Below are 24487 nucleotides of genomic sequence, written 5' to 3' on the forward strand. Positions count from 1 at the left end.
TATGGTTTTGTTTTTCTAGATGCAAATCAGAATGAATGAATTATGCTGTCTGGTATAGAAAATTTTGTCTAATTCAGCAGTTCCCAGTAGTCGTGGGCCAAGCTTTTTACTGTCTCCTTTAGCACTACCTGCTTAGCTTTACCAGCCTCCCCTGTCTTCGTATATGCCATTGTCCATACCTGTTTACCTCATTACTCCTTACCCCTTGCTCCTGGATTTCCCCTGCTCTTTATTCTCAACCCCGATGGTGTATGAGAGTGTTATTTGATGCCACCACCTATCTTCAGTGTCCGTCCACCTCCACAGGGAGATGAGATGATGATTGTGACCCAGCTTAGTGTTTGTGAAGACACCTGGAACCAGCAATGAATGCCCATTGGGCCTTTTTATTGCTTGAGTTCTTAAAAATAGCTTTTCTGTGGCTTCAGGTGTTGGGTTTTTTGTATTCTTCATTGTCTGTCAATCTTAGTCAAGACACTGATGCTTAATTATTACGTTGGTATGGACATCATGGCAAGGCAGTTACATAAATCTGTGACTTAGAATAAGGAGTTGATCGCTTTAGGTTATCAATGCAAAATTAAGGAAGGGTGGGATTGGTGCTATTTTGTGACTCTGGTGTGACTTTGCTGTTCTGGAGCTCTGCTCTAATGCCATTATGTGTGCAACATGAAGTCCATCACAAGACTTTTTCTCCTTGTTCAATTTAGGAAACTGCCAGGCAGAAATGTCTATGCCCAGATGCACAATGAAAAAGAGCAGGAGATGACAAGCCCTGTTAATCATAGTGAGGACACCCAGAACATCATCCAGGGTGAGGAGTTTATTGATGATGATCTGGACTCTCAAACACTAGGTAACGCAAGAGGTAACTTCATTTTTAGTTTATAAATTTTTGTAAGTAATTGATTTTTAATTGATGTTTGTTTTTATTTTAGCTTTTTGTTTTCATTTTATGCTCAGACTCAGGGAGAAGCAAATAGTACACCACTAGCAGAGGATTATCTCAGTTATCTTATTTTTGCTTGCTTGTGATACAGGGTGATGTATGGGTGACATGCTCTGTACAGTATAGCAATAGTACAGTTTAATGTCAGCAGACTTAGACAATTTTAGAGATTAATTATATTTGGTAGAACAGGATATAGTAGGTAACATTTGAATTAACTCAGTAATCCCCCAAATTAGTGGAAAACGGAGTTTAGGCCAGAAGGATTTGTAGAGACAATGTTTCCATGATTTCAGAGGGATTGTATCTAGATCCATTGCTATATTTGCCATCGTATTCCAGTGGCATTTAAAGTTTTCATTATTAGAAACATCAGATTTATTCCTGTCTAAAAACTATCCTGGCTCTTCCACGTTTTAGCTGGTAACTTACTAGTATTCATGGGGTCGTCATAAAGAACCCATGAGGGAAACTTTCATTGAATATCTCTCAGTGCAAATGGTTCCAGTGTCAGAGAGAAGTGTATATCTTGGCACCCTGTGGTTATTTTTAATGTAACATAGAGTGCTGATCTATAAAGTTCATTTCTTGTCAAATTTACCATTGTGTTCAGACTACTTTCAGGTCACAGGCTGAAAAGTGTAGGACAATGGAAAAAGCTCCCCGTTTCCATTTCTGTACATTTGGGAAAATAAATCAGATAACCCAGAGCCTTTGGGATTTGTAGCTATAGATTCATGGTGTAACAAGCAACTATAATGTCTTCATGAACCCACAGAAGATGATGTGTTTTAGCTGCACCAGAGGTAGCCTGGGGAAGAACAGAATTTTGGCAGAGGAGAGATTGCTTTATCTTGGGTTTCACCTTTATTGTTTGTTGTCAATGTCTTTATTTTCATTTGCTGAACCGCGTGCCCCTTCTAGGTTCTTGGAGGTGTTAGCTTTGAGCACAGGGGAAGAATCCAGCCTCCTGCTTTGCTTTGTGTATTTCTGTCTTTTCTTTGACAAGCTTTATGTATGAGTATCACTGTGTTCTCATACAGATTTTGCAAGATGATCTTGATCGCACTCCTGACTCTACCAGAGTTAGTTCCAAAAACAGCCCTGGAAAAACAAAGTGTATCTTAAAATTGTTTGCTCAACTCATCGCCAGGGTCTTTAGAGGAGAAGGCTGAATGCTAACAAAGTCTTTGCAGACATACCTGTTAAAGTGGAGCATTCATACACCTCTAGTAATATACAAAAGCATAACTTCTTTTAGTGGTAGAAAATCCCTTCTGGCCTGTTTATATAAGGCAGCTTGGCATACTGGAATAAATAACTGCTACCTGATTTGAAACACATTCAGAAATAATCTCTACTTGCCCTGCGCTCCTTACGCAGAGGAAAAAAGTATCTTATATCTGGGCAGAGCATTATTAGGGTTAAAGAGTGCACGATCATGAAGTTCTGATGTGAAACTTAAATGCAGGTCTCGAGCTGATTTTGCTTCTCCCAGGTTGTCAACACCAGCAGCATTTCCAGTGGAGCATAAAGAGTTCATTTCTGTGGATCATAATCATCCATATTCGTCAGCTACTGTACAGCTTTTAGACACAAGAATTTATTTAAGACATAAAACTATACTTCTGCTCACTGTACTGTTTTGTTACTTGCAATACTTTCCACTAGCTCCGGTATCGCTCAGTACTGCCAAGAAAATATTCCTGTTAATGATACTCCTCTATTTTATCTGGCTAGAGTACGAAACATGTTATAATCCCTGCTTTATATTAAATTCTGTTTTACAACATTATTTGCAGAAGGTTCCTATGCTATGGACATTCCTTCTAGTTCTGGTGAGCTTTCTCCCTCCCTGTTGGGAGACATCAGTAGCAGCCTCCGCTCGATGCACAGCAGGGAGTGACAGGCTTGGGTTTCTGTTTGTTCTCTCTCTTCTCATAACTTTTGAATTTCCACAGTACAATATTTCCAGACTCACCCATCCACTTCTTTTGTTTTCTATATATTTTATGTTGCCTACTTTATCGCAACCCCCACCTTGGGACTCCTCAACACCATTACCTTGCAGTGACTCCTTCTGGGAGAAGTGGCAGCTTGAACAGCTACAGAGTTCCCCTATTGCTGATGCCGGTCAGTGTCCAGTCCCAGGTCAGTGGCATGTTGAATGGACGCCTCAGGTTCCATTCTCCTCCCTCACCTGCACCCCTCGAGACAACTACACCTTTTAGAGCCACAAAGAGAACCAACTTATGCTGTCACTGAGATAGAAACCCTAGGAATTTGCCACAAATCCACCACCATAAGCAAAAACTTTACGCGAAAGTATGCTGTAGGTACACGGAGCTGTTGCACAAACCTTCACCTGACCTGTTGTTTGATAAAGCCACTGTCTTTATGTGATTGACTTGTCCCTGCAATAAAAGGGAGATTTATTGTGAAGTGCCTGACGTACACTAATGTTGGCCTTTTGTTTCTGTATTTTCATAGGCAATCACTCAGGCGTGGTTTTGAGCATCAACTCCAGAGAGATGCACAGTTACCTGGTTAGCTGATATTTACAGCTGAACACAAACCCGAAAGACTCTTCTCTGTATCATTTTATTTTTCTCTGGTGATGTCACAAAATTGCAAATATGGCTGTAAATGCTGGTGGAGAGGAGATTCCTTATTGGTCCTGTGGAAAAAAGCGTCCATCATCAGTTACTGGGAGAGAAGGATGATACGTCTTGTGTTCACGCTATGGCCTGGGAACATGTTACAATTGAAACTCCAACTATGGTAGCATATTTGTAGCCCTAGGCACCTTCAATGCCACCTTCTTTCTTGTCTGTATATGCTCTAGTTCTTTATGTTTATTTTTAGAAGGATTGACTGTAACTTTTTAATTGTATTTTTAATTGAGATATTCAGCGAAAGGCTGGGACTCTTCAGCCCAAAAAGGTGATTTTTACACAAGCGACTAGACCAGAACAGACGGTTGGTTGATCACAATGACATTCTTTCAGGAGGCTGAGTGTTTCTGTACTGGGAGAGGACTGAGTGAGGAGACAAATGCACTCCTAGTCAATACAAGCTCTTAACTTAAACATGTGTGAGACAATCTAATTAATCTAGGCTTAGGCTTTTCTATGGATTAAAGGAAGTGTTAATTAAGATATCTCATAATATAGGATAATGCTCTTGTAAGTGTAGGAAGTCCTGACAAACCATTAACACCAGTATCTCCCCTAGTCCCACTCATGTGAAAAACAAAACCACCAGCTTGATGCTATTTCCAGACCAGGTGCCTTCACTTGCGGACAGTCATTTCAGTTGCTCTTTTCTTGTCTCCTGAGCAAGCACCTCTAGGACAATGGCAGCTGCCAGATGAATTATCCTGTAAAACCCCATGCTGGTGACCTGTGTCTTTTTAAATTTCCAGAAAGTGTAAATACCTCTTTTACGTTGCTTTCTTTGTATGGTTATTTTTTAAAACTTCCTATTAGGGCAGAGGTGCCAGGTAGGTCAGAGCTCTCCTCTGGGCAGGACTGAGTAGCTCATTGCCGTCCCCTTCCCACCCACATCCTTCTTTGGGATTTTCCCTGCCTGTTTGCCCTTGCAGGCAAGGGTGGGCAAACTCTGACCTTACCTTTTCTGCTCGGGTTGGTTTGACAATCCAGAGGGCCAAGGGATGTGTGGGCTGTGATTCAGGGGTTCATATTTCCTTTCCATCACCACAGGGTGTCACTCAGTCCCCACTACCGCGCTGGCCCCTATTTCTGCAGGGGGAGCGGTGGAGCTTCTGAAGGAGCTGCCTGCAGAAAGGCTTGTGAGTCAGGTCAGAGTTTCCTAATCCCAGTTTTGTGAGTTGGGTCAGGGTTTTCCAGTCCCAGCCTCTGCATCCGTAGGGAGTTGGCAGTGAGGTGAATCCACACGCCACTGGTCCTTCCCCTGTGGTTTATGGAGCTGTGTAGAAAACAGACTGTGGTGTGATGAGTTTAAACATCTGGTACCCTGTGTGTCACAGCTGCCTGGAATTAGGATGCTTCTCTCAGAAACCTTTATAATCTCTTCACTTTTTGCCTTCGATAGGGAATGAATAGCTCTTTACTCACTGAATGTCATACTGATGCTGGTGGCAAGCTCGCACACCACCTTGCTTAAGGAGGATACAGATAGCTAACCACATCTTTCTGAATAAACAGAGAGTAATGAATGCTGGCTGACAAGACAGTAAGGAACAGTCTTAAAATTATTGTATGCATTGGAGTCATTCTTCCATGTAGCTGCAGCTGTCCTAGAGCATATTGTCATCAAATGCAACAGACTGGGATGTAATAATTCAGTGTAGTACTGTAGGCTCTCGCAAACCCCACAGGATATATGCATAAAGCACAAGAAAATCTAGATTATAAGGAGATAGGTGGAAAAATTCAAGTGAAGATTCTGAAAAGTGCTTGCAAACTGCTCAGGAAAATAATTTCAAAAATAGATTTAAAATTTCTGCATATTTAGTTGTAGAGTGGCATGCAAACTGATTTACAGAGAAGCAATGTTCCAGCTGACTGCTGCATGCCAGACTCTGTAGAAATCCAAGGTATTACATGTATCTGAGTCTGGATTGCTTGAAGAGCAGTACAGATACAAAATGTGCCATGCATTGGAAACTTTCTGAACTGTTGCACCAGATGCTTTCCTTTCTCACCAGCTCTTTATGATTTTTTTCCTGGAAATGAGCTGGAGCAGAGAATAAAATAGTATTGCAAACATCTTACTTGTTCCTGAGAAATACATCTGAAATGGGCTATTTATATGGGGCAGGTGAGTAGCAGGTTAGTCTCAGGGACAAGAGATTGGTTGGAAGTTCTAGCTTGGGGTTGTTCTCTTGTCGTTAATCTGATTGTCAAAGGACACTTGGAACTAGGTCACACAACTAATTTATGCTTTAAAAGCTACTTTTATACATTTAATACAGGATGAGTTGTCTGTCTGATAAGAGGAGTCTTTTGGAACACAGTAGAACATTTAACCACTCAGTATGCTAATTAACAGCACAGTATAGTGCCTCTAATAATGTTTTTCAATGCTTATTAATTTGATTCATGCAGCACTCCTGTGAGGTTGGTTTGTCATGTCTTAAAAACACAGTTTTCTAAAGAGGGTTTAGTATTGCCATAACTGTATTAATAATACCCAGCAGATAATAAAGGCAGCTTTTGATTCCCTCACAAGAATAACTTCAAAATCAATTACTTTAAAACTCAGAAAAATACTATTCCCAGTTTCCTATTCATAGTGTCTTGGTTTATCTCTGAATGAAAGCTCTCACTAGTGCTAGTTTTTTTGAGTGTCTTGAACTACATCCATGACATCTTAGCATTTTATCCTTTATGTATATCTAAAATCCTGATACATGCAGATACAGAAACACAGAGTTGTTTCTATGCACAAATGCTAGTCACACACGCATGCACACACACATGCAGTATTTGTATGTATTCCAGTCAAATTTGTTAATGAGGAAGGGTGATTTGATGGCTGTGAAACAGAAGATTGCTGTCAGGTACCTGGATTCTGTACCCAGACTTTGCGCAAGTTACTTAACCTGTATGTGCCTCAGTTTCCCCACCCGTAAATGGGGCTGATAGTAATTACCTACCTCACAGTGGTATTGTGAGGCTAAATTAATTACTGTTTGTTCAGGATCTTCGGAGTGAAAGGATTTTGTGAGCATAAATTATTAATAGTTTTGCTTTATTTTACTTGTAATTATTACTGTTATTAAGGATGGTGATCTGAAGCCAGCTGCAATTATGTATAAATGTTAGAAATGCATAATCCAAAAAAGTACATCACTGCTAAAAAAATAAAAAAAGGTAATCTGATTTAAAAACTGTTATTGGAACATATTGTTATGTGGTAGGATCGCAACATTGACTGTGATTTTGCTAAGTTACACACTAGTATCTTAAACTTTTCTGCAGTGTTATTTGGTCAAAACCCTTCTAATAATGGTTACAGTGATACTTATCAATATTGATATTGAACTGTACTGAAACCAACAAAACTGGTGGTGTATTTGCCTCATTTACATCTTTTGGCTTTCTTAAACTCTTATGTATTTGCAACTTTAAAAACACCCTGTACTTTTCAGAGTCCTCCAAGCAGCACTGGTTTGAAGCATTTGAACGGAGCCATCAAGATTTACAGCTGTTATCTTTGCTTTCCCTTTTGCCACTGAATGTGTGATATGGTTTTGGAGTGATCCATCCATATAAAGTGCTCAGAAGACATTTAGGGAAAATTCATGCACAGTATAAATTAATTTAAAAAAAAAGGCAATATAAACCAATGTATGTTTTTATACCCTTTAGAAGAGGGTGGTGGAAATTACTGTGAAGAAATAGAAGGTGCCAGCCTGAGGCAAGATGTTATTATCCCCAGTTAATATCCAATTTCTTTGAACTATTTTAGGATATTCTCATTGAATTATATCCTCCTGTTGAATTTTCTGCTTTCAGTGACCAATGTAAAGAGGAGAAAAGTGTTTATTCATATAAAGTAGCTGATTTGTTAAATTACTGTCCTCTGGACAGAGGCAGATCAGCGCTTTGCCATTAGTACTTCCTAGCACACCGCAGATTTCATCTGACATGATTGTGACCTTAGCTGTGTCTCAGGCCTAATAAGACATCCCTTCAGTGGGAATACTCTACTACTGCATGCTGTCTCTTTAATAGAGGTCAGCAGAATGGAACTGCTGTGGTTCCAATCCTCTTTACACAAACACATGCTCAAAGAAGTTAGAATTGTTTATTATTTTTAAGAAATTAAATACAAGTATTTGTTTGAAGTAACTCTTCGATGATGAACCAGTGGTTCTGATATGCTTTGAATTTCTAGTGCTATTTCAACTTGAATACAATGTTGCTAAGTTGATAGAATTGAAGACCATTTCAGTTGTAGATTTTTCTTGTGTTTCCTATAAAACAATAGTTTGTATTTTTTTATTAATGAGGCTTTGGGTGAAAAAGGCTAACAGTTTTATTTCATTGCATAGTCCTTGACAGTTGGAGTCGTTATTGTGTACTGATTGATACCACTGTATTGTTTCCATCTTCATTTTTATTTCAGCGTTTTAGAGGAAAATAAGTGCGTATTTCTCTCAAATTATTGGCTTTCCTCCAGGAAGAAATTTATAATCATTTACCTTCATAAATATTGATTTTCGAGATGCAAAATTCTGTTGTGTCTTCTAAATCCATCCAAAAAACTGCTTCCTAGCTCATTTTCTCTGTTCTAGTCCCAGTTGCATGTTGCTTCTACGACTATCTTTATATGTCTGGCATGTAGCCTAATCATACTTGTCTGAGAAAGTTTTTCTAAAACTTCCATTTGAATAGTGTTTAATTGCCTAGAAGTTACAGGATCTGCTCAGACCCTTTTCATAACATTAAGTCCATGTTTTCATGTTCTTATTTGCTTTCGGTGTTTCAGTATTATTAGGTAGGTGCATATTGTGGTTTTGGACCGTGAATTTTAAATCATTATAACTGGACTCAAACACATCTTTATTAATCAAAATAGGAACCATTACAATCAACACAGTTTTGCCAACAAGAAATAAATCTGTTTTTTCCTGCAGCCTAAATATGTGTGCTTTGGGATTCAGCAAACTCTTGGAAAACATTTTTATATCCTGCTGGTTGTGGAAGTGTTTTCCCTGCAAAAAGTTGTCAAGATACTTGAAGAAGTGGTAATTGGTTGACGAGAGGTCTGGTGAATATGGTGGATGGGGCAAAACTTTGTATCTCAATTAGTTCGACTTCTGAAACGTTGGTTGTGCAACGTGCGGTCGGGTATTGTCATGGAGAAGAATTGGGCCCTTTCTGTTGAGCAGTGCTGGCTGCAGGCGTCGCAGTTTTTGGCGGATCTCATCGATTTGCTGAGCACAATTCTCAGATGTAATAGTTACACCAAGGTTCAGAAAGCCGTAGTGGCAGGAGACCACCCAACAGTGACCATGACCTTTTTTCAGTGCAAGTTTGGCTTTGGGAAATGCTTTGGAGGTTCTTCTTGGTCCAGCCACTGAGCTGGTTGTCGCCAGTTGTCGCATAAATCCGCTTTTTGTCACATGTCACAATTCAATTGAGAAATGGTTTGTTATAGTTGCATAGAATAAGAGAAGACGACACTTCAAAATGATGATTTTTTTTTTTTTTTTTAATTTTCGGTCAGCGTCTGAGGCACTCCCTTATCGAGCTTTTTCACCTTTCTGATTTGCTTCAAATGCCGAATGACCATAGAATGGTCGATGTTGAGTTCTTCAGCAACTTCTCGTGTAGTTGTAAGAGGATCAGCTTCGATGATTGCTCCCAGTTGGTCATTGTCACCTTCCAATGGCCGGCCACTATGCTTCTCATCTCCTTTGCGAACCTTCTTGACCCACCACTGCACCGTATGTTCGTTAGCAGTTCCTGGGCCAAATGCGTTGTTGATGTTGCCAGTTGTCTCTGCTGCTTTATGACCCATTTTGAACTTGAGTAAGAAAATCACTCGAATTTGCTTTTTGTCTGACATCATTTCTGTAGTCTAAAATAAATATAAAATAAATATCAAGTAATAAGTCAGTAGCAAAAAAAACATGAAGTGAGAAAAACCCATTAAAATGATGTATAACATAACCACATTTATGTATTCCCATATCAAATGGCAAATTTCAACAATGCAAAAAAACGCAGTTTCTTTTGCACCAACCTAATAGCTTTCTCAGTACCATTTAAATGCATGTTTATTCCTTTAATGGAAATATAGATGATGTTTTTACTTATTTTCAGACTATGATCATCAAAGTGACAAATTTTGAAATAACTTAGACCTCCAGTTAGCTTTTGCAATTAAAAGCCTGGCCCTGCAGTCTTTTGGAAGCGTCAAGCTGTGCACTCTTAATTTTTTAATCTTCTTTCCTAAATCAGCCATTCTGCCCGACTGATCACCTTGGCAGTTTTTCTTCCAATTCTTTTTGTAACCTCAAGCTGGAGGGAATGCAGAAGTGTTTTTCAATGTCAAGATGGACACTTTCCCAATCTGAATGGCAATGTCGTGTGGACAAAGTTTTTGTTTTCCCTTTCCTTTGAAGTTTGTTGCATAGAGCAGAGAGGGTTATACGTATCGTTAGGGAAATAAGAACTTGCAATGGTACTTCAGGATGGTGTGAAGAATAAACAATGAATTCCTCTTAGACTTTTTTTTTTCCTGAAATTGATACGTACAGCAAATTAGTTTTATGATTTTTAATATGTGAGTTCTCATTTCATTAAGTCTTCAGTCCTGGCCTTTTCCCTCCTGTTAAATGGAGGAGCAGATTATGTAAAACACGAATTGTGGAGCTGTGTATGACCAAATGAAGGATCTTCATTCTTTTAATCCTTTTTTTTTCCTTATGTGAAGCTTGTCAGGATTACAGTTTTCAGCTAGTTTATGTACTGGTAGCTGAGATGATCTTCTGGAAGACAGTATGTGAGACAAGAAGTACTGGAAGGTTTAGAAATGCGTACTCTGAAGTGCAGTGATAAAGCTGTGTGAACAGTGCTAGGCTATGAATATGATGGACAAAACAAAATCCTTATGAAAGAGCTGATATGGTTTGTATTAAAATACTTTTAAAAATAATATCTCTAAAAATATGTGTTCTTAATCGCATCCTCTTTGTCTCTCTCTCTCCTTCCAGATTGATTTTCTTTTAGGAGTGACATTTACTAGCCCTGAAAAAAAGTGGATTCTTTCCCTTACACAAGTAATTCTGTTTACAATTATTTCCTTGCAACAGCTGAAAACAGTACACAGACTTGAGCTTTATTGATCAGACTTGATTTCTGAGTTTCTGTAGAATTTGCATTTTTACACTAATTTGTTCAAATACAGTGGACATAAAGCCTCATTGGGCAGCAATAATACATACAGTAGTACATGGTGCTACTTAAATATTAATAATATGCCTTTGTTGCACATATTTTTAATGATATGATGAAGCTATTAACCACCAGGAAGGCCAGGTGTTCCAAATAACTTGCTTATCGTGTCTTATGTTTCTATGCTATTGGTTGCTAATTTTAGCCAGCTTTTGATTCTTATGTTTAGTTCTTACCGACAGCATCTGCTCCTGCAGATCAAAGGGCAAGAATTGACTTATCTTTTTTTTTAAAAAAAGGTAGTAATTCATGCCGTTTGCTTATTAATTAAACACTTTAAAAAGGAAATTTTTCTGAAATGGTGAAAGAGATGCTTTTTAATGAGAACAGCTCATATAGGAAAACAGCAGACTTGTATCCACACATAATCCATAATTCTTGTGGATTATAGGGCTATGACATTGGTGGTTTGGAGAGGAAGCCTTGTGAGGTGTGGCTGAAGTCACTGGGTTTGTTCAGCCTGGAGAAGAGGAACCTAAGAGGAGACCTCATGGCAGCTACACCTTCCTCACAAGGGGAGGAGGAGGCGGAGGTGCCAAACTCTTCTCTTTAGTGACCAGTGACAGAACCCGCGGGAATGGCAGGGAGATGTGCCAGGGGAGGTGTAGGTTGGACGTTAGGAAAAGGTTCTTCACCCAGAGGGTGCTGGAGCACTGGAACAGGCTCCCCAGGGAGGTGTCACAGCCCCAAGCCTCACAGTGTTCAAGAAGAGACTGGACAACGGCCTCAGACACACGGTGTGACCTGTGGGGTTGTCCTGTGCAGGGACAGGAGTTGGACTCGATGATCCTTGTGGGTCCCTTCCAACTCAGGACACTCTGTGATTCTATGACTAGGCAGGACTATGCAGAAGAAGCAGCATACACCCCAAACATCAGTAACATGCACGTAGGTGTTTTGCAAATGATAAAATTAGTCTAAAGGAGAATATTTTAATACAACACTTATATTTCCCAGATTTACAGAAGGGCTTTTAAACGGTTAAGGTTACAGAGTGTCATCACAAACTAAGAAGATGCTCCATTTGCTTGTAAATACACTCCTTTCTTTGTTTGGGGTTCATCTTCTGAGATGCTGAACCCCTCAGAGAAGTGACTTTCTTGTTTAATGCTTCCAACTTTTTGCTGAGTAATTACTGAAACTTCATAGAAAAAAAGTCTGAATTTCCATTCTCTTCTGTTTCTCTTCGTTTCTTCCCCCCTCCTTTTCTTTTCATCCATTTGTTCTGTTTCGTTATTGCTGCTGTTTGTTGCTCTGCCTTGCCTGCCTCCTCCTCCTGATGACAGTTCTCTGCAGCCCACTTCTGTCATCTTTGGTTTTTGTTTTGCTTTATGTTCTGTTTCTGTCTGTGGTGGTGTTGTAGTTCCCCTGTGCTTTGTCTAACTGCAGCCCAAAGTTCCAGTTTCTTTCCCACTTTCAGGGGTTTTTTAATCCTTTCACTTTTAATTTTGGCTCCCATTTTCTCTAAATCTTTCTGGAACTCTTCCCTTTTGCCTGTCTAGGACTTTTCTCAGCTGCTTGTCCCAGAGAGCACATACTTCCATTCTGCGATATGGATGAGTGGTGTACTCCCTGGAAAAACAAATAACTTGTGTTTTCCACTCTCATCCATGTATATATTGAGTTTGCCGTCAGTCTGTAGTGGAAAATTTGTATTTAATTGACAGCTATATACATTATCTCCCAAATGCCTCCTTCTGCCTTATTTTGGGTTATGGACATGAGATATGGTGTTTGCATGAGTTTCCTGGATCACAGAAAGGGGGCTGGCTTGCTTTGCCAGCCCGTCCAGCTGGCAGGTACAGAATTGCAGCAAGGTTGGGCAGAGACATCTTGCCAGATAGTTGGGCTGCATTTGTATTTTAATGTGGGAAATACTGAGGCCCGAGCTAGTACCTAGCCTTTTAGATGAATTGTTACAACCTGATGCTGAAGAATAGATGAGGCAAAGAGGGTCCACTGCTAACTGAGGAGCAGGACCAGGGCTTATTCCTCTTGGGAGCAATTTGACTTGTCAGGTTTGTGGGATGGGTGTGTATACAGACTCTCCTAGAGGCAGAGGCAAATGGCTTGCTTTCAAATTACATAAAATACAAGTTTAAGCAAAGTTACATTATAGGTTTCACAGAATCTTCTTGTTAGAGGAGCTTGGAGAAATTAATAGGAATAAGACAACTGAGAAGCTCAGTGATATCTTTGAGCCTGTGTTAGAGAGAGAGTGTATGTGTGAGAGATGCAGGAGGGAGAGGAGCACAAGACTAAACAGGACAAGGAAAAGCAGGGAGAAAGACAGTGTTACCAGAGTGTGTGATTTTGCCACAAGTTGTTGATTTTGTTTTGCTTAAGGCTTGGAACTTACTTGAATCCATAATGGCAATTATTTTCAGTTTTGTTTGTTGCATGCAAAGACTTTAAACCTCAGTCTAAGTTGATGCAGCACAGGGAACATGCAAAATTATCAGTATTTGTACCTATAATTTAAGAGGGATCTGACTCGCAGCAACATCCCACTTGAGGTGCATGGAAAAGAGGTTCTTTCTCAGGAGCCAGGGTGCATGTATGTGCACTCCAGAGGTAGCTCCAATGTAGATTTACTTCCGAGATGATTATAGGGCATTTTCACTGAGCTAGGAGGCAGGGGAGAAGAATTATTTTATAGCGTCTGTGTCTTGGATTTATACTGCTTAAACGTAATTTGCTAGAATTCCTCTATGATCTGTAATTTTATCATGTTTAGAGGTGGTGTATGGAGTTGGTACAGTATTCCTGAGGGTAAACACCAGCCACTGGAGTTTACTGAATATGTGTCTAGAAATTTTAATTTAGGAGCACAGTGTCACCATTTCATATACACACCAGACATTTGAGTACAACTCCTTTTTTTTAAATTTATCTCTGACAAGCTATGATTTATTTCCTCATGGGTGTATGTCATGGGCTGTGCTTGCTGCAGTGCAGAAGGCTCTGGAGGGAAAATGTAATCAAATTGAGAAGTACACTTGAATTCTCCTCTCTTGATCCCAGTGTCTTCTGAGTTGCTTTTCTCTGATTATGGTTCTGCCAGTAAACTGGGTTGATGTCATTTTTATCCTCTTCTGGGTGGCTGAGAAAAAAGCGCAAGCAAAAATTTGCAGAGGAATAGCAGATTGGAAGAGATAGGGAACTGGATCAGCTGGCAGGACACTTTTGTGCTTTACTTACCATTTGTTTTTACAAATATGTACAGCTACTGTGATTTACCTTTATATTAACCATAGATAATATTTCTTTGCAAGAGGGGAGGTGGTTCTAAAGAATATGACACCAGCGCATTACATCAACTATCACCCTTCTTCACCTAAATGAAATTATCATAGTATAATTGCTTTGTGTTTATGAAGCTGAATATCAGTTCACCCTGGATTAAGTATTGGAGGAAGATTTGGAGAGGTAATAATAGTTGGAATGGGAGAATTTTCCATTTTAAGAGTAAAGGATGAATATTGGCATATTTACAGTGCATCTGTGACTCTTTCAAGCATAGGTGGGTCCAACATGACTCATTCCAGACTTGGACAGCTAAATCATACTGATTTTGCTGGTCTTATCCATACGGACAAAAGGAGGAAAAATGGGCTGTTAAACCAACCACAAATCATATTTTCTCGCTAGTTAGTGCTAAAGCTCTTGGTAAAGCTGTAAAAGCCAATAAAATAAAAACCAGACTTGACATACTTCTTGTGAACATTCACAAAACATTTCTCTGCCCTGTTGTTCATGTGGAGCATTGTTTATTTGGCACACCAGAGCCAAATTCTACCCTAATTTATGACCACGCAGTTCCATGGACTTTGTCAGTACAGCTTTGCATTATGGAAGAAAGGCGCTCACCCACAGTGAATTTGAAATGTAGCTGCAGGTCAAAATCAGTTGTCATCTTGCTGCATCTGTATTCCCACAGGTGATGGGCAGATTTTTACCTGTAATTCTTATTCCTGTGGTTGGCACGAGAGTACTTCGGATAGATGTAAGCTAATTACAACCAAGGTAGAACTTAGTTTTTGAACTACTTGCAACTGCTTTTCAAGAATGTGATCAGCAAATGCTTAACACTGTGTTTCTAATGGGATTTCTGACAAAGGGATGTTTAAATCTTTGTAAAGGCTCTTTTAGCAGTCATCAGTATGCTATAGTACTTACCTTTAACATACATGACAACACTGTCCTCTCATTTTGCCTTTGCACAACTAGTATTTGTGAAAACAGTACATGCCTTTTCCTAATTTTGTTTCAGGAGACCTTGACTTTGAGCAGGTTTCTTTGTATACGGTATCAGGGCTCAACAGAAGAATTAGATCAGCCTATAACTGGTGCATTGTCATAAATGGGGAAAAGCGTTATTTGTATATTTTTGTAAATATGTAACATTTAATGGCAGTTTTGTAGTGACGTGCTGTTTTTGAGGAAAAAATCAAATATATGTTTGAATATGCTTAATGTAACACTTAACTGTGATTCAATTGCACAATTAATAGCTTAATCAGAAGTCTTGTGCAATATGTAGTGCACACGCATAACCAATATCTGTTAGCGATCCACAACAAAGTTTTTGGCAACTTTTAACGATGGCGATGAACTGTGCAGTACAGTTTATCACGGTCTCTTTCAGCTTCCAAACATGTAGCAGGCAAACTACTGTATACGTACCTGTGTACTCTGCTGCATCCAAAGGTATGCATTTGTCCTGAGAACCTGCACTACAGGTTTTTCTTTAATAAAATTTGGTCCTAAACTATTGGTTGCTTTGTTTTTCTTGTGAAGCATTTCATGCTATTTGTGGAGGGGAAATGGTTTAACCGATCACCAGAGTTTGTGTGCGTGCTTTGATTTGTAAGTAATTAGCAGCAAACTATTCATCTTCAGCAACACTGAACTCAGAGGCTGCAGCAAAGCTTCATCCTCCACTTCAGCCACTTCATCCTCCTGCACTGTAGCTCAACTCCACTTCTAGGGAAAAAAGGGCAAAAGGACTTCGTCCGGTTTCCTTACGAGTGGAGCTGCTGCGGTACAGTTGGTGGAGGGTGACACTCTGTGGTGAGACTGACGCTGTGCAACTGCAGTGGGGAAAAAAAATACAGTCCTAGAGCTCTGCGGAACCAAAGGCTGAAGATCTCTGTCTAGCTAAGGAATTAAAGAATTCAGCAGGTTTTAACCTGGATCTCCCTGTAAGAAACAGTCATAAACTGAAAAAAAGCTATTTGTGTTCTACCCTGTCTTTATTCCAATCTCTTCCATTTTCATTGGCTTCTTCGCACACTACTTACTCCTTGTTTATTCTTTTTTCTTTATTAACTGTCTTGTCTTTCCTTTATCCCACACTCTTCCTGAAGAGTTGCCAGCGCTGTATAGAAGCTGCATCCTCCTTCCAAAATTGAGGGTTGTGTAAGTGCTATGTGAAGTCTTACTAAACCTCATATTGAAACAAAGCACCAACACAACCTGTATCTAGCAATTTTTAAATACCCATTGAAGTTTGAGAGAACTTTAAAACAATGAAGTTATAATGGGACAATGAATGGATTATTTGTTCATGGAGTGGGTATATTTTGAGGATCAGAAGATGAGCAATCAGAAGGAAAAATTTCCACAATATGTTTAAACTTAATTTTCTCAGTCTGCCTTAGTTCAGCACTTTCTCGTAGTCACTGCTGAAAGACTTAGCAGTGAGAGGAACGCTGTGGTATGGGCTGTGTGATCCTACCCTGTGGTACAGCATGTTAAGTGTGAGGCTGGGTCCAGAAATGAAGCTTCAGGCTTTCTCTACTTGTGTAACTCACCTAGAAAACATTTTGATGGTTGTCATTTTAGGTTATCTGATCCTATATTGTGGCTAGCTGAGACTTTAAACTGCAATTTATCACTAAAACAGCTGCCTGTTGAATCTCAAGTGTCTATGTTTGATTTTCCAAATTTAGCTCTGATATAAAAAAAGGTAAAACAAAAAGAAACCCTAAAGTCTCTTAACGGTGTTCCAATAGTTCTTTCTGAGGAAAGCTGAGTTGGAATGGCAGGAGTGAGAACAGACACGAACAAGCTGTTCCCATAAATGTGACACCAAACGAAACTTGCTAATACTTAACCTGAAGGGATACTTTACTTCAGAAACCAATTTCCGTTGAAAAAAGAAAAAGATAATCACTTCTGTTTCCTTTGCCGTCCTCATCAAAGCCGTATTAATTGCTATGCTATTTTGAAGCCTCACTGGTTTCAACATAATCATAAATTCCGTCTTCACAATAAAACTTCTGAGTCATAAACACCAGCCAATATTTTTTCCTGTTTTCCACTGATTTATTTTCTTTTTTTTTTTTTTCTTTTTGTGATTTATGCCTTGAAAGATGCTTTGCTTTCATATGAATCCAGCTGCTGTGGTGAAAATGTTACTGTACTCTGACCCTGATGGTTTTCAAAAGCTGAAGCAAAATGCTACAAATGATGTTTAGTGTATTTTTAAAATGATAAAAGGATCCATTCTCAGTGTTACAGCATCAAACCAAAAGCTGACCTCCAAAAAAAACCAGAAGCAGCAGAACATGCTAAAAAACAGGTTAAAAAAGGTAATAATTCCAAGGATTAATTCAGTGACAGCCATTATCAGTCCATATAAAAATTAATAATGAAACCAGGAATGAAGCTTTTCATTTAAGTTCAATTCAGGACCGCGTAGCTGTAATTCTACTGAGCTATAATTGCACAAAATCTAATAGGAAAATTATTTCCTTGTCATCAGGAGACATTATTGAAGAGGAATATCTTTGATGTAATTTAATTGTTTCAGTTATCTAATATTTTGTGAAGGAATGACATCGCATTGTCTTGATTTTAAGATAGATGCTTGGTTTAAAAATCCAATTGAAAAGAATATGATACATTATTTTATAGGAGATAATGCTTTTGTAACTGCTGGTGGGAAAAATGAAATAGTCTTTTATGAAAGAAACCAGCTTAATTTATCAATAGCAATATAGCAGGGAACAGGGGGGAGCACATGAGGACACTTACCCAGTATGTGTTTCCAGCCTCCATCCACTGTGGAACTGGACCTTTCTGCTTCGGACCTGGTAGCTTTGTGTTTAATAGCATGAAGTAATTATATTCTGCCATGAATTTTCTTCATTGTTTATGGACCTGTACAAGCTTTTAGCATCCATAAAATTCTATGGCAACAAGTTGCATAGCTGAATTAGGCATTGAGTGAAAGTACCCTCTGTAGTTGTTTTGAACGTGCCCCATTAATTTTGATTTGAGAGTTCGTACCATCGGTGACACTTCATTCCAGTGTCACGTTCTGCTGCTGATTTTTATAAACTTTTAACGTATTCTTTCCCCTCCTCAAGTGTTTCTGTGTTGTTTTGTGGGGTTTTTGTTGTTTTGATTTTTTGTTTGTTTGGTTTGGGTTTCTGTTGTTGTTGTTGTTTTGTGGGGGGGGTTTTCCGCACCGAAAAGCCCTTATCTTTATTTAATGGTAAAGTCAGTGTTATTTTTCCCTGTATAGGGAGGTTTCTGTACTTTTGGATTGCTTTCTTGCTCTCGTACCATCACCTGTTTGAGTTTATCTATCTATGACATTCAGTGCCCAGATTTTGGATAATATTCTATAGCTCTTAAAGCCAGATGATAGAGATATCAGACAGAGATTGTGGGTGTTGCTCTTCTTTTACCACTTGTTTGTGCAAGTTCTTGTGCATTGTAGTTGTTTTAGTGTTATCTTTACCAACAGGGACATTTGATGCTCTGGACAACAGGTATTATTACAGCCCAGGATGTTTTGTTGCTGAGAGCATATGCTGTAATGTTCTGTGTGTCTTGGTCAGGCTCTAGAGCTATTTACTGCATTTTAGACCACAGGGTATTTGCTAGGGGATGTGTTTTGGTTTTCTCCCCGTTTTTTTTACACTATGCAGAATGTGTGTATTTTCTTGAACCTAATTATTAAAACTCCATTAGCAATAGTCAGAGCTCTTTCAGTGCTCATAATTGTCTAGGGTTTTTTTAAATTATTTTTTTTTTTCTTCTTTTCTTACCACAGACAGTTCTTCCTACATTTATCTACATTGAATTTCTTTTCACATTTTAATCACTGGTGAAGTTGTGAAAGGTATTTCTGGAAATCCTTGCAGTTGGCCTACTATCCTGAATAAATTAGTAATGGCAAAATTTTCAGCTCTTTTTTTTAAAAAAATATTTCGGTTATTTGGATATGCACAAAGCTCAGATCCCCAGCTCTGTGGGATACCAAGGACACTGGAAATGGAGAATTTATTCCCTATTCTTGTTTGCTTACCAGCCAGATGCTTGTCCTATTGTGTTATTTGCCTTTTCTCTGGTAGCTACGTAAACCTCTTTAGTGATGGACCTTGTCAAAAGTGTATTGAAGAAATCCAAGCAGAATATGTTATTTTCCTGGATGCTTATTAACAGCCTCACAGACCTCTCAGCACTTTGTGAGAAGTCACACCCCAGTATAAATCCTGTGTTGACTCTAACCCAGTACAGTAATTTCTCAGTCTGTTCAATAATTCTTCAGTTTATTATACCAGCTGTCAATTTGCCCAGTAAAACTGTAGAAGTCTGTGTTTCCTGATTTTTTTCCCTGTTTGAAAAACGGTGTCACATTTGGCATTGTTCATTCTCTAGCAAGGAGCCCTTTTTTTATAAAGCCCTGTGCTTAAGTACTGTAATGACGGGTCTGATGGTGCTCAACTTACGCACAAGTTTTAAAAATATTTTTTAAAAGGAACTTCAAAAGCACTGAAATGCTTACAGTGTGGCTGCCCACCTGCAAGATGAACCACAATAGACTATGTTGGGTTTTGGTGGGGTCTTTCATATTGGATGCCTTTGGGATGCAACTGGCTAGAACAAATATTAAATGTATCTTATAGAAAAACACTTAAGATTCTCTTTAAGGCTTTTTTAGGCTATGAGCCTGAGTACCTTAAGATATTAATTTTCTAATTTTTGCATATATACTATAATGCTGTAACATATATATTATATCAACTGTTCTAAAGATATATTTTATATATAGCATATATAAAAATATACAACTTCTTGTGTATGTATCTTTTCCACAGATGTTCTTTCTTTCTTTCTCTAGAGAAATACTAATAATTTTCTTTGCTTTGGGAGGCTTTTTAATTGACAAAAGGCAGTGAAGGGTTGTAAGCTTTGATTAAGTGGACAAAAAGCTGTGTCTACTTGAGAGACAATTCTTATTAGTTACACACCATGAGATGTTTTACAAATGCCGACCACCTTTTCCTCCTGGGGTCAAGGAGGCTGTGAGTACAGAAAGGAAACCAACTAGACTAGAATACTGCTTCTTTGAGTTGGGTAAAATGAAATGTATTTTCTACTTAAGCGTGACGTTTGGTAATAATTCTAGTGTAATGGGAGGAAGAGCTAAATCTAAGAAAAGCAACAAGGAGTAATTACAGCTCATCACTTTTCAGTTTCATCTGTCAGTCATCTATAAGGAATTGCTATATTCATCATTAAGTAGCCTGATAATTAGCTTGGTTTGATTTTGATCCACTTTAATTTCTTAGAGGCAATTTTTAATGTTTTACAGTTTATATTACTTCTTAATGGGGTTGACATCTAAGCAAACTGATACAGTAACACTCAATAAGTGTTAGCTTCTGCTGTGAGTTCTAAATACACGGAACTTCCATTTCCCATTGCCAGGCTATCCCTTAGACAGGTCGCGCTCAAGTTGCAGAAGGTCATCGCACAGTTAAATGGGAACAGAAGTGATACCAAAAAAATCGTAATTCTTACCTGTCCAAGCAGTTTTCCACTGACTGGCACAGGAGAATGCTGCTTGGCTGAAGAGGATTATGGCGGGTGTCCTGCTGAGGTGCCATCTACTTGTTATACTAATACCAAGAAACACCAATGCAAATACTTTTTTTGACAGGTAACTTTATTAATAATGGTCTTGGATCTGTCGCACCTACCAGGTGCCAGTCTTTTTTCACACTCTGCAAGACTTTCTGAAGAATAAACGAGAAAGGCATAAAGTTAGTTGAAGCTACTAAGACACACATTTGAAGGTGGGTCTATTTTGCACTTTTTTTTTTTTTTACAGAAGTTTCCATGAATGTGTGTCAAAAAACTTAAATACATTGAGAAATACAGTAGAAAGACTATATTTACAATCAATTATAATGGGCACTGCCAACATATCCAATAACAAAAATAAAACAAAAAACTTTTTCATGTTTCTTTCATGCTTTTTTTCACAGAGATTTTTAAATATGATTTTGTTTTTTAAAAAATACAATAAGGAAATAATTACATTCTTAATATGAGAACATTATCTTACAACATACAGCCTGGGCCAATTAATTTGAAAGTGTCTTTAACAAAAATTGATACTAAATTAAGTATTCTCCATTTGAAAAATCAAATTGCCACAATCATCTCATTTAAAAAAAACACCTTTGATCCCCAAACATTATGATTTTTTTTTTTTCCTAAAAGCATCACCCATAAAAAAACCCAAACAAAACACAAGTTAAAAAAGCACCTGGAATAGTAATAGAAGTTTGTTGAGGAAGCACAAGTGTAACATTTTCTTAAGAGACATAGAAATGCAATGGTTTAAAATACAAGAGTTTTCCTTTGAAAAAAAAGTCATGCTGCTCTATTGCTGACTTTGCCTGTTGATCCTGAAATCTAAAAATGGTGAAAATACAAGCTCTGTTGCATTTTATAAAAAATTGTACAGCAATAGTACTATTCAAGAAAACAGAGTACATTTCACAGCACCAAATGTGTCTACAGAGAGGTTCCTGCCCAAGGTTTTTGTTTTGTTTTCCTCCTTTTAAAACCTTGGCCACTGTATAGAATAGACATGCCACTAATGCAAAGTGTGATGCTACCAAGGTACTTACACATTAGGGACATACAATTACAGTAGGTGCTGGGTTGGGGGTGAGAGGGCAGGGATGGCTTTATGGAGCCTTTGCTGGAGGAAGGGTGAAAGATGCTTAATTTTACCAGCAGCCCCTGCTGCAGCGGGTGTCGGTTACCCAATGCCAACATTGGATAAAGACAACAAGTGATGTGCATTTTGCCTACTCTGAATTACTTGATACGGGACCACTTCCTAATGGCAACTGATACATCATTGCAAACGTTGACTAGAAGCCTAATTTGCATCATAAATATGTACAGATATAAATTAAATATTTATTGAAATATACAAATAAATAACTTAATTTGTAATAAAAAGCCTAAATGAACTTTTGCTTCAAATTTGTTTCTGCTAATACTTATGGGAACTTGATACTGTTTAGTCCATAGTCATACAGCATAGAATGTGCCCTCCACTTATAGAGTTAGTGAGTAAGCAGATGACCTAAAATAATATTAAAAAATCCTGTTTTCAGTGACTGAAAACCACACTGACACTTGCTTCCCTACTGTATCTGCATTCCTGCGGAACTTTGTACAAAACATAGTCCCAAGAAGCAACGAGCTTTTTCTCATTTTGGACCCCATTGTAGAAACTGACCCTGCTGAGGTCAACGGGATCCCTGGCACTAACCGCATTTGGGAAGAGGACACGGCCCTGTGTCCTGGCAGCTATCGGGTCTTTCTGATCGCCCTGTGCCTTCAAAGCTCACCAGCTCCTGTGGGAAGTCCTCTGGCATCCAGCTCAGCTGGGAATCCCAGTGTCCCCTTTAGGAGTTAAACACACCTCTTCCTAAAGGTAAGAGACCAGCTACAGGCTGGGCCATAAAGGGATGTGATCCTTGGTAACTGCTGTCTTGCCAATGTCTGCGGTTTTGATTGCAAGTTTTAACTAATTATCAAGACTGCAGCCCTAACATCTGTGATTATCTCCAAGTATGAGCAATATTTTAATTTTTTTAATTAAAGTAATTTTCTAGTCCTCATGGTTGAGAAGAAAAAAAATCTCAAGGATGTGATTGAAGGCTTTCCAAAGGCTTAAAAATAACACAGAGAAAATATTAAAAGAACCAAACTCATTATATGTTTTTTCCCCCTCTCTCTCTCTACTGATTTTTTAAAGCCAATCTTGAGATTTTGAAGGACTGCATGTAAGATCTCAGAAGTGACATGGATGGAGACAAAGAAGAACAGATTTCTATAATTTTACAGACTAAAATGCAAGATGCTGTTTCCTAGTAAACAGAAGTGGACTTCTGTCAGAAAATCCCCAATTCTCTGTAAAAGTGTCTATAAAGAGTCTGGAAACTATCATCTTTTCAATCCATCTTCTTCAAAAATAATAGCTGAGGTCTGAAAAGATGAAGGGAACTAAGTACAGCAGTGTTCTGTAAGTCAAGTTTAACAATACTATATTATAAAAAACAAAACAAGACTGACTGCATAAGCTATTCTGAGTTGCCATTTTCTGTTGAGGATTAATTTCAATTAAGTTTCCTTTTTTAAAAAGTATAGAAAAGAAGCAGTATCTAAAAATACCTTTTGCCTTTAACAGGAACAAATCATATTTCGACAACATGACCTTTGAAAGCAACTGGTGCTTTGGAATACTAATGTAGAGAACATAATAAATGCTTTTCTTTTTTTTTTTCTGAAGCATGGCAGCTTTTTATCTCCCAATGACAAAAAGCATCTGTCTAAATAGTATCCAAAGAATGCTTCACAGCCGAGTCGTGTCATCCCACGGTCTCGCAGCGGTGTAGAGGACAGCAGCGCTGAGGAGCTCCGGTGAGCCCTGCCACTGCTGCCAACGCCTTTCTTCAGTTTTCTTTTGCCACGTGAACTGCTGACAGCAAGGCGACTGCTAATGAGCAAGACTTCGCTCAGCCACCTCTGTGGAAGATCTCGCAAAGTCAGTTTTAAGCTGGAAGATTTATTATTTCACATCGGTCGTAACGCGCCAGTCTTCAGTGGTGGTCAGGCCATCTGATGGGATATAATTAACATCGCTGGTCTAATGCTGTTTCAGTAAGCTTTCAACGGCGACTTTATGCTCCTTTTTACTTACTATGGTTGGTTCGGTTTTTTTTTTGGTTTTCATTTTCTTCGTCAGTGAAGTTGGAAATAAAGAGTTACAGCTAATAAAAAGGGGCACACGTAGTTACACAGCAATACGGTAGAGGGAATACAGGCAAATTAGCGCCAAGCTACCATTAACTTAACAGAATTATAAAACCTCTTATGTTGTATCGTTCGATACCACCTTTTAGATGAGTCTTCTGCAGCCTATGTCTTGGTCCATAACAGGTAAGGCCTTTATGGAAAGTAAGTGGTTTTGTTATATTTATGTTCCATTTTTCATCTCCCATTCCTGGAAAGGGGCGGGGGGGAAAGATATGGAAAATGTTAGAGAAATCAGGATATTTCACTGATGTCATCAGATCTTCTAAGCCAAAGCCAGCTGAGGTCAGTAACAGTTTTTCCATTAGCTTTAATGGATCCAGCCTTCTGCCCACAAATCAGTTAGGGAATGCTAACAAGTATGTCCTGGTATCATCTGTGCACAGCTTCCTCCCCTCCACAACTATATATGGCAACTTTTTCTGTAATGCAGTGCAAATAA

General features: G+C 38.6%; 2 protein-coding genes across 7 annotated transcripts in view; one reads left to right on the forward strand and one right to left on the reverse strand.

Annotated features, from left to right (window-relative positions):
* Positions 1 to 6984, forward strand: part of SORCS2 (sortilin related VPS10 domain containing receptor 2) — a 605494-nt gene extending 598510 nt beyond the window's left edge. For 2 of the 5 annotated variants that reach the window (XM_065633605.1, XM_065633601.1), the window contains exons 26-28: positions 711 to 868; positions 3021 to 3100; positions 3440 to 6984. In XM_065633605.1, the coding sequence (XP_065489677.1) occupies positions 711 to 868; positions 3021 to 3100; positions 3440 to 3463 (262 nt within the window). In that variant the 3' untranslated portion in view covers positions 3464 to 6984. The remainder of the gene's footprint in view (positions 1 to 710; positions 869 to 3020; positions 3101 to 3439) is intronic. The other 3 variants (XM_065633602.1, XM_065633603.1, XM_065633604.1) reach the window with 3 other exon arrangements.
* A 14263-nt stretch (positions 6985 to 21247) lies between these two features.
* The window catches only part of AFAP1 (actin filament associated protein 1), a 118664-nt gene continuing 115424 nt past the window's right edge, over positions 21248 to 24487 (reverse strand). For both annotated transcript variants that reach the window (XM_065634284.1, XM_065634283.1), the window contains one exon: positions 21248 to 24235. In XM_065634284.1, coding sequence (XP_065490356.1) covers positions 24209 to 24235 — 27 coding nt within the window. In that variant the 3' untranslated portion in view covers positions 21248 to 24208. The remainder of the gene's footprint in view (positions 24236 to 24487) is intronic.

The sequence above is a fragment of the Caloenas nicobarica genome, chromosome 4 (assembly GCF_036013445.1).
Source record: "Caloenas nicobarica isolate bCalNic1 chromosome 4, bCalNic1.hap1, whole genome shotgun sequence".
Taxonomy (NCBI): domain Eukaryota; kingdom Metazoa; phylum Chordata; class Aves; order Columbiformes; family Columbidae; genus Caloenas; species Caloenas nicobarica.